At 60.0% G+C, this 12285-nt stretch overlaps 1 protein-coding gene across 1 annotated transcript; it reads right to left on the bottom strand.

Annotated features, from left to right (window-relative positions):
• Positions 1-5890: 5890 nt before the first annotated feature.
• LOC124089070 (keratin-associated protein 10-8-like) lies at positions 5891-7497 on the bottom strand. Its single transcript, XM_046439008.2, has one exon. It carries the CDS (start codon positions 7495-7497, stop codon positions 6664-6666), a length of 834 nt encoding a protein of 277 aa, XP_046294964.1. The 3' UTR covers positions 5891-6663.
• Between the last annotated feature and the right edge of the window lie 4788 nt (positions 7498-12285).

The raw sequence follows: 12285 nt of genomic DNA, 5'->3' as shown, positions 1-12285 counted from the left end.
AGCAGAAGTATGTTGAGGGGCTGTGGCAGCTGCTGGGACTGTCACTGCTCATACAGCACTGTCCCCAGCATGTCCAAGACGACATGCTGCCCCTCGGGCTCCCCGCCCACTATGGCCTCCATTGGGCCTTCCTTCTGGAGACCCTCGTGCACCCCAGGGGCTGGTCTGGAACCTACAGAGGGAGCCCCACTGCCACCAGCTGCGCACGATGCCCTCCACCCCCTGACCAGGCCTCTGCCGTCCTCTCATGTTTGGAATTGGCCTTGGGGGGACAGGCTAGTGTGAGCTCAGTGGTCCTCTAGGGGCAGTCGGATGAGTTTGAAGGGGGCCCGCCCTGCAGCCCACCTGGGTCTGGGACGGAGCACTGGGGTCCCTTTCCTAGTGCCCTTGGCTGTGCTGCTGGGGGCTGTCACTGTCACCTGTTTCCAAAGACACCAGGAGGAGGCAGGTGTCCTCTGTGCCTGGCGGCTCCCGGCTCCCCGTCGTGCACGTCTGTGGCCGACCCTCTGAGCTGCCCAGTGGGGCTCTGTTGCCTGGACCCAATGTGGACCCAGGCACCTGCTGCCACCCCTGGGCTTCTCCAGGTCTCAGGGACGAGCAAGAGCGCTCTAGGGACCCGCGCGCCTGGGTTGCGTGGGAACAGGTGTCCTGTGCCCTGGGTCAGTGCCCGCCCAGGGCTGCGTGGTGCTCCCTCCCCTCAGCCAGGGCTGAGCCAGGCCCTCACCCCGTGCCCTCAACACCTGGGCTTGCACATGGCGGCACCCATGTCCCCTAGCGGCTGAGCGTGGGGTGTCCCCTCTTGTCTGTCACACCATGTGTTCTACAGTGAGAGTCGATTCGCACTTTCTGCCCGGGTTTCTTCAATCAGGTCGTTAGTGTCCTTATGATTAATGTGCCAGTGTTCTTCACATATTCTGTGAGTGTGTGTGAGTGTGTGCATGTGTGTGAGTGTGTGCATGTGTGTATGTGCTGTGTGTGAGAGTGTGTGTATATGTGTGTGTGAATGTGTACATGTGTGTGTGCTGTGTGTGAGTCTGTGTGCATGTGTGTGTGTGTGCTGTGGGTGTATGTGTGTACACTATGTGTGCATTGTGTGTGAGTGGTGTGCATGTGTGTATGTGAGTGTGTGTGCATGTGTGTGTGTGAGTGTGTGCATGTGTGTGCTGTGTGTGGCTGTGTATGCTGTGTATGTGTGCTGTGTGTGTGAGTGTGTGTGTGTGTGTGCACTCTGCAAACCTCCTCCCTGCTGGTGGCTCAGCTTTTAATCTTAATGGAGTCTTGTTTCTTTTTGGTGCTGGGGATTGAACTCAGAGGCACTTAACTACTAAGCCACACTCCCAGGCTTTTTTGGTATTTTTAAATTTAGGACTGAGTTGCTCAGGGCCTCGCTAAGTTGCTGAGGCTGGTTTTGAACTTGCTGTCCTCCTGCCTCAGCCTCCCGAGCTGCTGAGATTATGGAGTGCTCCTCTGTGCCTGGCTCTTACCAGTTTCCTTGGTGGCGATCCGGTCAGTCTGTCCTTTTCCCTCCATGCTCCTGGAAGCCTGCTTGGCTCAAGCCCCCAGTTCCCTCCCACGCCCCCCTCTGTCTCCTGGTCCCACTGCTGCGTCTGTTCTGCAGCCTCCTGGTCACTTTGCGGGTGGAGGGCCTCCTGCTGTTCTGTTGCAGAGTGGAGAGCCCTTGGGCGCCCATCGGCCCTTGAGCACCCGGGCACACTGCTCTTGAGGCCTGGCCCCCAGCGCTCTCCACTCTGCGCCAAGCCCGCGCTCACGCTGCCGCATGCTGACTCGATCAGCGCAGCTTTAAATTGAATCTTGAAATGCAGTGAGGCACGTCCTCCATTGGTGCCGACTCCTGGAGGTTGCTGACCATTCTGGGTGCCCCGTGTTTCCCCATAGAGTTCAGAGCCAACGCACTGATTTTGACTTGGATTCTGACTGAGATGGCCTTGGCTATCTGGAGAGGTGGGGAAGTCTGACGTCTAACACAACTGCGCCTCCCACCACGGACACGGTCTGTCTTGCCGGCGGGTCCAGTCTCTTCAGCGATATCCGTCACCTTGAGCGCACGGATCCTGTGCATCTTCTAAGTTAACCTGTGGTTTCCTTGGTAGGTTTCAGTAGTGCGTGTTCATGTCCAGTGGCTGAGTGCTACCCGTGGGAACCACGGCTTTGTGGGGTGGTCTGGGTCCCCTCCTCAATCCAGGGGGTTCTGCATGCGCCTGGGACCCTCTCGCCGCATCATCGTGTGGAGGGTGGATGGGGCCCCTCCCCTTCCTCTCCCACGCAGGCCTCTCGCCTCTTCCCTGACCTTCTGTGCTGGGAAGGGCCTTGGACGTGATGCTGGACGCAGTGGCCAGAGCAGCGTTGCCCGGTCCCGATTCTGGGGAGAAAGCTTTCTGTCTCTCCTTAGGCCGGAGGCTCCCTTTCAATTCTGCTTTGCTGGGGGTTGGTCTCTTAGAAAAAATCCAGTCTTGGGGATTAAACCAGGGGTGCTCTACTACTCAGCCACATCCCAGCCCTTTTTATTTTTTTATTTTGAGACAAGGTCTCATTAAGTTGCGAGGCTGGCCTGGAACTGGCCATCCTCCTGCCTTGGCCTCCCGAGTCACTGGGATCACAGGCTCGGCCAGTGCCCTCAGCTGGGAGCTCTTATCATCATCGTTTAATGAGCCTTCTTTTGCCTCTATCAACACAGTCATGGGGTCTGATCCTTTTACTTCCTAACATGACACACGGGTTGATTCTGGATGCGAAGCTCACCTGACGTTCCTGACTCACACTCACCCTTCCGTGTCTCGGGACTTGGCTGGCCGAGGCTTTGCTGAGAACACTGGTGTCTACACTTGCCCCTCTCTCGCTGCCCGCCAGCCCCTGGTGTGGGCTGGGCCACTCTCACACAGGGGGCTGGAGCTTCCCTTCTGGTTCTGCTCTCTGAACCCTTTGGGTACCTGCTGGACTTGCACAGCTAAACCCAAGGTACTGGTGAGGGGCGGTGGGGGATGAAGAAACACACACACACGCGCACACAGATACGAAGATTGACACCTGAGGCCAGATGGGATTCTGTGCTCTGAGAGGGAAGCAGCATCTGAAGAGCCGGCCCCGCAGGTGTACCTAGGGTCTCACAGTCAGGGGGCAAGGGCTGTGGAGCATTACTCTTTGTGCACTAGAAAGTCACAGGGCCTGAGACATCCTGTAGCTGCTTCACTGTTGCAATGCTCTGAGCTTCCTGCGGCACTCAGGAAGCCCACGGGCTCCAAAGTAGCAGCAGCGGCGAAACAACGTAGCTGTCTTCTCCCCTCAGAATTCCTCTCCCCGAGCTATGTGCCTGATATCAGGTCGATAAGATTCACGCACAGAGCTGCTTGGGGTGGGGCGTCACCATAGCAACTGGACATCCTGCGCCCTTGCACAGAGACATTCGTAGGCAGCAGGTGTGCCACAGCCGTGGGGCAGTCAGGGACCCCCAGTCTCAGCCCTGCTCTCCACAGGTGCTGTTGGTGTGACGTCTTCCACCTATGCTGAGTGTCGGCGGCAAGACTTTGGGGTGGGCATTTTCTTTGGGGTGAGCATTTTAATTATGCATTCAGTCCCTCAAATTGGTCCAGAGCTATTCAGGTTTTCCGTTTGTTCTTGAGCTAGATTTTACAATGTGTGTCTTTGCCCATTTTACCTAAGAGGCTGAGGGTGGGCATGAGGGTGCTGCGTGCTGTCCACGACTCTGATGTTGGTGACTCATTTCTTCTCTTTCTTGCAGTGAGACTAGAGCACGGTCCACCCGTCGACCTTCCCAGAGCAGGCTCAGTCCCCTCAGCTTGCCCTCTCTGTAGGCACACCCTGCCTGGCTGGTATGCCCTCCCGTGACTCCAGGGCTAGGCTCCTCTTCCTGTCCTGCTGCTGCAGGTAGAAGTCACTGACCTCAGGGTTCCTCCTCTTCTTCTAACAGCAATGAAAGCCACGCTGTCCCCTTGGGGTGCTGGCCGCTGTGTCCCATAGATTCCCGCATGTCGTGATCCCATTTTCATTTCGTTCAGAATGTCTCAGTTCCCCCTCACTTGAGCTCATTTCCATTGTGATTTCTTCGTGGACTCATGCATCATCTTCATTTTATTTATTTATTTTTTAATATTTATTCTTAGACTTTAGGTGGACACAATATCTTCATTTTACATTTTTGCAGTGATGAGGATGGAACCCCGTGCCTCGTGCATGCTAGGCGAGCGCCCTACCACTGAGCCACAACCCCAGCCCCAGCTCATGCACTATTTTTAAATGTGCTGTTTCATTTCAAACGCTGGGTGATTTCACAACTATTTTCCTGCAACAACCTTTCTTTCTGTTGTGGCAAAAAACAGCCTCTTTGCCTCCTCCTGGATGCCACCAGCCCGGTTTCCAGGCTTGGATGTGGTTCACTTTGCTCTTGACAGCGTGCGCGTGCCCCCATGTGGGGGGACAGTGCAGACGTGTTGATTAGCGGCTGGCTTAGAGAGTCAAGTTTTCTGCATGATCACCAACTTGATCACATTTGGTGGTGAATACTGGCGGTTTCATGTGTCTGTAGCCTCAACCCCCGCGGCTGTGTGACGTTCTCTGCTGTTCCTCCTCCTGCCCTTTGGCTTAGTTTCTCTTCTCTCTTCTTGTTCGCTGGCCCTTTCTCCCGATGGCCCTCTCTGTCGGTTGCCGGTAGCCGATGGCCCCTTGGTGTCTCTCACTGATGCTCTTTCCAGCCCGGCTCCTCTCGGATCCTCGCGCTCGTCTGCAGGGACCGCCTGCGCTGGCTGCAGATCCGTGACCGTGGGAGGTGTGGCTTCGGCCTCCTGTTGGTCACCTTCACCCGGGGGGTTTACACAGCCCTGTGCCCAGGAGGTCTCCCCGGGGTCTGCGGGTGCTCAGCGTCTCCTCTGCTGGCTGCTGGGACTCAGCGTCCCTGGAACTCCACTGCTCCGGGAACCCTTCCCACGGCGCTGGTGGCTCTCTGCCCAGGCCCCGAGCTCCGAGCCCCACGCGAGAGCCGCGGAACTTGGCAGTGGGTCCGGGGACCCTCGGCACTTTCCTGGGTAGGTCCCTCTCCTCCTGTGCTACCCAGCGCTCCCAGCTGCCTGGACCCGAGCTCCGGTTTCCAGAGCTCAGGAGAGCACTGCGCGGGTTCCTGGTGGGCTGCAGCGGGTCCCTTCTCTGGGACCCCAGGTCCCCACAGCCTCCCGCTGTGTGAAGACAGTCACACAGTCCATTGTCCAGGTGTTTGGGTGAGGACAAGTGGCCTCTGTCAGTCCTGGTGGCAGGGCTCCTGCCCTCTGCCGCCGGCCCGCCCCTTCCTCTGGTTCTGACCTTCCCTGACTCTGAGACTAGTCGGCCTCCTCCCCGCTGGGAGACCTCCAGCCACCTCCCAACCCACAAGACTCCTGCTGCCCTGGCCACCCACGGCCTGGTCTCCCAGCAGGACCCTGCCAGCTCCACAGGAGGCGGAAGTGGCCTGCAGTCACGGCCTCCCTCGTGGGATCGCTCACTCAGTGACACGTGCGGTGACGGCTTCAGCAAGCGGAACAGCTATACGAGGGTTCCAGCTGAGGCCCAGCCAAACCCCAGGGGAAATGGGGGTCCAGTGTCCCCAGGGGCCGCCCAGCAGACTCCTCCCCCGACCAGAGCTGGCTTGGTGCACACCCTGAGCTTCTGGGCCGGGAGTGGCTGTCTCGGCTCGGCCCACACACTCCGAGCAGGGCTCCTCTATCCTGTGCCCCATGGCCCCCATGAGCATGGGCACCTGTGACGGGCAGGCCCCACACCTGCCCCTCTGCCTCTCGGCCTGGAGTTCACTGGAGACACGGGAAGGAGCCGGGCTTCCCAGCAGCTCCCACACAGCTCGTTCCAGGTGTGATTTTTAAAACGTTTATTAAAACATGCAGAAGGCACCTGGTGTCTGCTCAGGCCAAGCCACTCCCCACCAGACCCAGTGGGGCTGCAGGGTGACTCTCAGGGCCCGGCCCTGGCCAGGTGCCAAGCAGTCGGGGGGCCACACCACAGTGAGGTCAGCAGGTGCGCGGGGTCGCGGCCAGCACAGATGGACTCTTGCAGGAGGCCTTTGAAGGTGCGCTGGAAAAACAGACCTAGAAGATCCTGCTCCCGACTTGACAGGTGCCGTGTGGAAGGAGGGGAGGTCACAGGGCAAAGCTACGGAGCCCAGTGAATACGGCACAGGGTGGGACACCCCAAGAGGATCCCAACCAGACGCCGAAGGGCTGAAAGCCCAGCCCCACCCTCTCCCGTCCAATCAGACCCCGGGCACCACGTGCCCCGGGCCCAGGAGAGCTCAGAGGATCTGAGGGACAGCAGAGCTGTGCGCAGGGGCCCAGGCCGGAGTGCAGTGGGGACATATGGGGCCAGTGCAGGTTCAGAGTTGAGGGCCGTTATGGGTCGGTTTGCTCAAGTGCATCCAGAGAAGGGGCAGAGGGCCAGGGGTTGGGACTGCTGACCACCTAGGGGACAGGGACTTGCCAGGAGCCCTCCAAAAAGCTGAGTATGGACATTTAGTGTTTCTATATTGTCCAGCTCAGCAGCAGCTGGACCAGCAGACACCAGGAAATAGCCAGAGGACGGGAGCAATTCAGGATATGGCTGTCACCTCCCAGTGGGGCCTGAGCTCGCTGGCCCTGGGGACACGTCTGGTCAGCAGCAGGACCTCTGGCCCAAGGAGACACCACAGCAGGCCGGGCGGGAGCAGGTGGGGCGGCAGAGCAGGGACACGCAGGAGGCCGGGCGGCAGCAGCTGGGCTGGCAGGAGGAGGCACAGCAGGAGGAGGCGGGCACGCAGCAGGCGGGCCTGCACACGGGGCGGCAGAGCAGGGACACGCAGGAGGAGGGTCTGTAGCAGCAGACGGGCTTGCAGCAGACGGGCACGCAGCAGGACGGCTGGCAGGGGGAGGAGCTGCAGCAGTCAGACTGGCAGCTAGACTGCTGGCAGCAGGAGGAGGAGGCTCCAGAGCAGACGGGCACACAGCAGACGGGCTTGCAGCAGAGGGACACACAGCAGGACGGCTGACAGGGGGAGGATGAGCAGCAAGAGGGCTCACAGCAGGACTGCTGGCAGGGGGAAGAGGAGCAGCAAGAGGGCTCACAGCTAGACTGCTGGCAGCAGGAGGAGGAAGCCTCAGAGCAGACGGGCACACAGCACACAGGCTTGCAGCACACGGGCTTACAGCAGAGGGACACACAGCAGGACGGCTGGCAGGGGGAGCAGCTGGAGCAATCAGACTGGCAGCTAGACTGCTGGCAGCAGGAGGGGGTGCAGGAGCTGGTGCAGACTGATTGGCAGCAGGGTCTGGACACACAGCTCACTGGGGTACAGAGGAGGGTCAGGCAGGGGGCTGGGGCACAGCAGCTCGGCTGGCAGCAGCTGGGGGCGCAGCAGGGGGGCTGGCAGCAGCTCTCTGGGCAGTCGTCCACCTGCCAGGAGGACTCGGGGCAAGAGCTGGAGCAGACGGACATGGTGGAGGCAGCCATGGTGGGTGTGCTGGAGGGGGTGGGTGTGCTGGAGGGGGTGGGTGTGCTGGAGGAGGGTGGGTGTGCTGGAGGGGGTGGGTGTGCTGGAGGAGGGTGGGTGTGCTGGAGGAGGGTGGGTGTGGGTGAGTGTGGGTGCGAGGCCCGGGGCTCTGGGTTTTATTCCCCCCTGGCCTGTGTTGTCCCATCCCGGCCCCTCGTCTCCCCTTCCTGATGGCCTGGGGCCACTTCCTGGAGAGCAGCAACCCTGAGCTCCAGCTTCCTGCGTGGCTGACTCGGCCCGGCTCAGGGTCTAACTTGTTTTCAGTCTCAGAGAGAAAAGTGGAGGTGGACGGAGGTCGTGTGGACAGAGGTCATGTGGACAGGGGGCTTCTAGCGAGCGTATTTGGGGCCCAGGTGGCTCTTGCCAATTGTGGTGACAGCTGTGGGGGCACGCTACCTCTGGGTGGTGGGGTCCCAGGGTCCCTGCCCACCAGGACCCTGCACCCTGTGGTCAGAGGGCCAAGGGAGGAGTTCACTTGGATTCTGGGTAGAGATGACCTGGGCAGGACTTCTCTGCCCTAACGCACCCTTCTTGGGCTGCTGTAGCAAGCACAGAGGCTGGGCACAGACTCCCCAGCTGCTGGTGCTGCCCACCTGCAGGAGCCTGGTGCTGACTTCGTCTCTCTGTGCCCGCGGCACTCTCCCTCTCCGGTCCATCTGCGTGTCCCCGTTTCACAAGGACACTGGCCACGTTGGGCTAGAGCCCACCCTGCCAACTGCACCTGCTCCCTTGTCTGCAAACACCCTCCTTCCAGGCAAGGGCACATGACAGACTCCAGGGTCAGGGCCCAAGGCTTCTGGGCTGTGTGGCGCCACCGCGAGGGTCCCCTGCTGCAAGGCAAGCTCCGTGGAGGTCTGGGATGGGAGGGCAGGTGGCCTCCCTTGCGGACTCTGTCTGGAGCTGCTAGTGGGGAGCAGGTGGGATGGGCGGGGCCTTGCAGCACAGTAGTAGGCCTGGTGTTAGACCAGGACGCAAGAAAGACCACTGACTCCAATTAAATCAAATTAAAGCAACTTATCATTTCCACCGGCCGGGCTGCCTCTCCCACCCAAAACCACGGGAACAGGACAGCCCAGCAGCTTTGCAGCCCAGAAAGTCACACAAAGGGGGGTGACAGATAACAAAACTCTGACGAGCATGACATTTTTGCTGGCCCCGGCATCAGAATTTATGAAGGTCATTAGAGCCTCAGAGAGGGTGGGTATCTGGCCAGGGAAGGTCACTAAAGTTTCAGAGAGGGCTGCTAACTGGTGGGAGAGCCAGGCATGGGTGAGTTCAAGGCACGGCAGGCATTCCAAGCAGGTTCAGAATCTGCAGTCACTCATAGTAAAGCCGAAATTAGCTTTTCATGGCTTTGTGGAGAGATGGCTCCCAATTTTAAGAAAATGAGGCTGGGTCTATCACCTGGCTCCAGTTCGTGGGCGATTTTCAGGTTGATTTCATGCAGCATGTTAGAGTGGAGAGCTCCCGTGGCCAGCTCCCCCTGGTTATCACACGGGACCCACCGCCCAGCTGCCCAGCCTGCCTGCAGGCAGCACTCACTTCCCAGTGGGAGCGTCCCCGTGTCCTGGACCCCACAGCACCTGGTGAAAGGCCTCCCTGGTGTCCGCCAGCCTGACGTTGCCTGGCCTTTTCTGGCCTCCCTGTCCCTGGGCCCCAATCTGGACAATGGTGCTGGATTTCCAGACACCCCTCAGTGTGGCCCATCGGGCAGCTCGTCATGGGCAGACCACTGTGTGGGAGAGGGGTGGCCGGCCTGCACCCACACCAGGCGCTGCTCTCATCCCTCTGTCACCAGCCAACATTTGGGGAGATTCTTTGAGATGCCCAGACACCCTGGGTGCACAGACACCCCTCACTGGCGCTCACAGCCCTTTGGAGACCTGGCCTGTGACACGTATCATCACCATGGGTCCCCCTGCGAGTCCCCGCTGCCACCCCAACTGCACTTACTGGTTGGAACTCTTGTGTGTGGGGAGCTGCCACCTCTACTGTCCACTTGTCCAGTTCACTTACGCGTGCACTCTGGTGTGGACAGCGGAGATCCCACCTGGTTTGAGTGACAGTCACCACCATTTACACTGTGCTGATTGTCCCAGCGTTGGCCTCTGAGCCCCTCACCCTGCCCTTGAGCCTTTCTGGAGTGTCCCCCTGACCTTTCTGGAGTGACCCCCTGGAATTTCTGGAATGCCCCTCTGACCTTTCTGGAGTGCCCTCCCTGACCTTTCTGGAGTGCCCCCTGACCTTTCTGGAGTGCCCTCCCTGACCTATCTGGAGTGCCCCCTGACCTTTCTGGAGTGCCCTCCCTGACCTTTCTGGAGTGCCCCTCTGACCTTTCTGGAGTGTCCCCCTGACCTTTCTGAAGTGCCCCGCTGACCTTTCTGGAGTGTCCCCCCTGGTCTTTCTGGAGTGTCCCCTCTGATGTTTCTGGAGTGCCCCGCTGACCTTTCTAGAGTGCCCCTCTGACCTTTCTGGAATGCCCTCCCTGACCTTTCTGGAGTGCCCCCCTGACCTTTCTGGAGTGCCCCCCTGACATTTCTGGAGTGTCCCCCCTGACCTTTCTGGAGTGTCCCCCCTGGTCTTTTTGGAGTGTCCCCTCTGACGTTTCTGGAGTGCCCCCTGACCTTTCTAGAGTGCCCCCCGGCCTTTCTGGAGTGCCCTCCCTGACCTATCTGGAGTGCCCCCTCCTGACCTTTCTGGAGTGTCCCCCTGTCCTTTCTGGAGTGTCCCCCCTGACCTTTCTGGAGTGCCCTCCCTGACCTTTCTGGAGTGCCCCCTGACCTTTCTGGAGTGCCCCCCTGACCTTTCTGGAGTGCCCCCTGACCTTTCTGGAATGCCCTCCCTGACCTTTCTGGAGTGCCCCCTGACCTGGAATGCCCTCCCTGACCTTTCTGGAGTGTCCCCCCTGACCTTTCTGGAGTGCCCCCCTGACCTTTCTGGAATGCCCTCCCTGACCTTTCTGGAGTGTCCTCCCTGACCTATCTGGAGTGCCCTCCCTGACCTTTCTGGAGTGTCCCCCCTGACCTTTCTGGAGTGCCCCCCTGACCTTCCTGGAGTGTCCCCCTGGTCTTTCTGGAGTGCCCTCCCTGACCTTTCAGGAGTGTCCCCCCTGACCTTTCTGGAGTGCCCTCCCTGACCTTTCTGGAGTGTCCCCCCTGACCTTTCTGGAGTGCCCCCCTGACCTTTCTGGAGTGCCCCCCTGACCTTTCTGGAGTGCCCCTCATCTTTCTGGAGTGCCCCCCTGACCTTTCTGGAGTGTGCTCCCTGACCTTTCTGGAGTGTCCCCCCTGACCTTTCTGGAGTGCCCTCCCTGACCTTTCTGGAGTGTGCTCCCTGACCTATCTGGAGTGCCCCCCCTGACCTTTCTGGAGTGCCCCCCTGACCTTTCTGGAGTGGCCTCCCTGACCTTTCTGGAGTGTGCTCCCTGACCTATCTGGAGTGCCCTCCCTGACCTTTCTGGAGTGTCCCCCCTGACCTTTCTGGAGTGCGCCCCCTGACCTTTCTGGAGTGCCCCCTCATCTTTCTGGAGTGTCCCCCTGACCTTTCTGAGTGCCCCCTGACCTTTCTGGAGTGTCCCCCTGACCTTTCTGGAGTGTCCCCCCTGACCTTTCCGGAGTGTCCCCCCTGGTCTTTCTGGAGTGCCCCCTGACCTTTCTGGAGTGTCCCCTGGCCTTTCTGGAGTGCCCCCTGACCTTTCTGGAGTGTCCCCTGGCCTTTCTGGAGTGTCCCCCTGGGCTTTCTGGCCCAGCCCGTCTCCACTGTTCCTGCTTCATCCTGCCGGTTGCTTTTCCTGGGGTCCTGGTCCCCTTTGCAGGGAGTAAGGTGAGAACCCAGGCCTGGAGCTGGGTGCTGGGTATGCTCCCCCGGCTCTCCAGTGGCAGAGAGGCCCAGTGGGTGTTGGCCATCCTGGGGCAGAGAGGCCCAGTGGGTGCTGGCCGTGGAGGGCACAGTGAGTGCTTCCCTCATTACTCAGCCTCCCTTGCTGTGACAAAGTACCTGATACCATCCACTTAAAAAGAGAAGAGGTTTATTTGGCTCAGAGTTGGGAAGTTCCAGACCATGGTCAGTGGGTCCTCTGCCTTGGCCGGGGGTGGTGCCGCACATCATGTGGGACACACAGGAGAGGGGCAACCAGGAAGTACAGAGAGTCAGGAGGGGGTCGGAGTCCCATGGATCCTCAGGGCATGCCCCCATGACCCAACCTCCCCCCAGGACCCACCTCCTCAAGTTCCGCCACCTCCCAGTGACACTGGATGGGGACCAGGCCTTCCACACACGATGGCCTTGGGGACCCTGCAGATCCAAGTGCAGCGTTCCACTGAGGCCCAGCTCAGCCTCTCTGGGCCAGCTCTCCCCTCCCCTCTGTTGCAGGGCGGGCGGCTTCCCAGGGAGGGACTTGGGTCTGGGGAGTGGTCTTGGCACCTTCCTGTGTGTCCACACGCAGGTCATGTGACTTGAGTTCTGAACCTGTTTTTCTCACCTACAGACTTGCAGGGAGTCGTGCGGCCCTGGGGGAGGACCGAGTTCCCTTCCTCAGTCCTGGGGACCTCCTGATTTCCTCTCTGGGCTGGGGACGGGCTCTCTGAGGGCTGGCCCCCAGGACTTTCTCGTGGAGAGGACGAGGCGAGGGCTGGCGTCTCCCCGGCTTTCCGGAGGAGGCTGCATGGGCGTCTTCTTTAAATCCCCAGAACCCCGTTTTCTCTGCTGGAGGTTCCCACGTGTGTGACCTTCAGGCTATCCTCCTCCGC

This window comes from Marmota monax, unplaced genomic scaffold (assembly GCF_021218885.2).
Source record: "Marmota monax isolate L192 unplaced genomic scaffold, Marmota_monax_Labrador192_F-V1.1 WCK01_AAM20220418_F8-fsc00125, whole genome shotgun sequence".
NCBI classification, from domain to species: Eukaryota; Metazoa; Chordata; class Mammalia; order Rodentia; family Sciuridae; genus Marmota; species Marmota monax.
This window is presented reverse-complemented; position numbering and strand designations above follow the sequence as displayed.

Bases quoted from the DNA above. Each gene is read 5' to 3' on its own strand.
- LOC124089070 (XM_046439008.2), bottom strand. From the start codon at position 7,497: ATGGCTGCCTCCACCATGTCCGTCTGCTCCAGCTCTTGCCCCGAGTCC.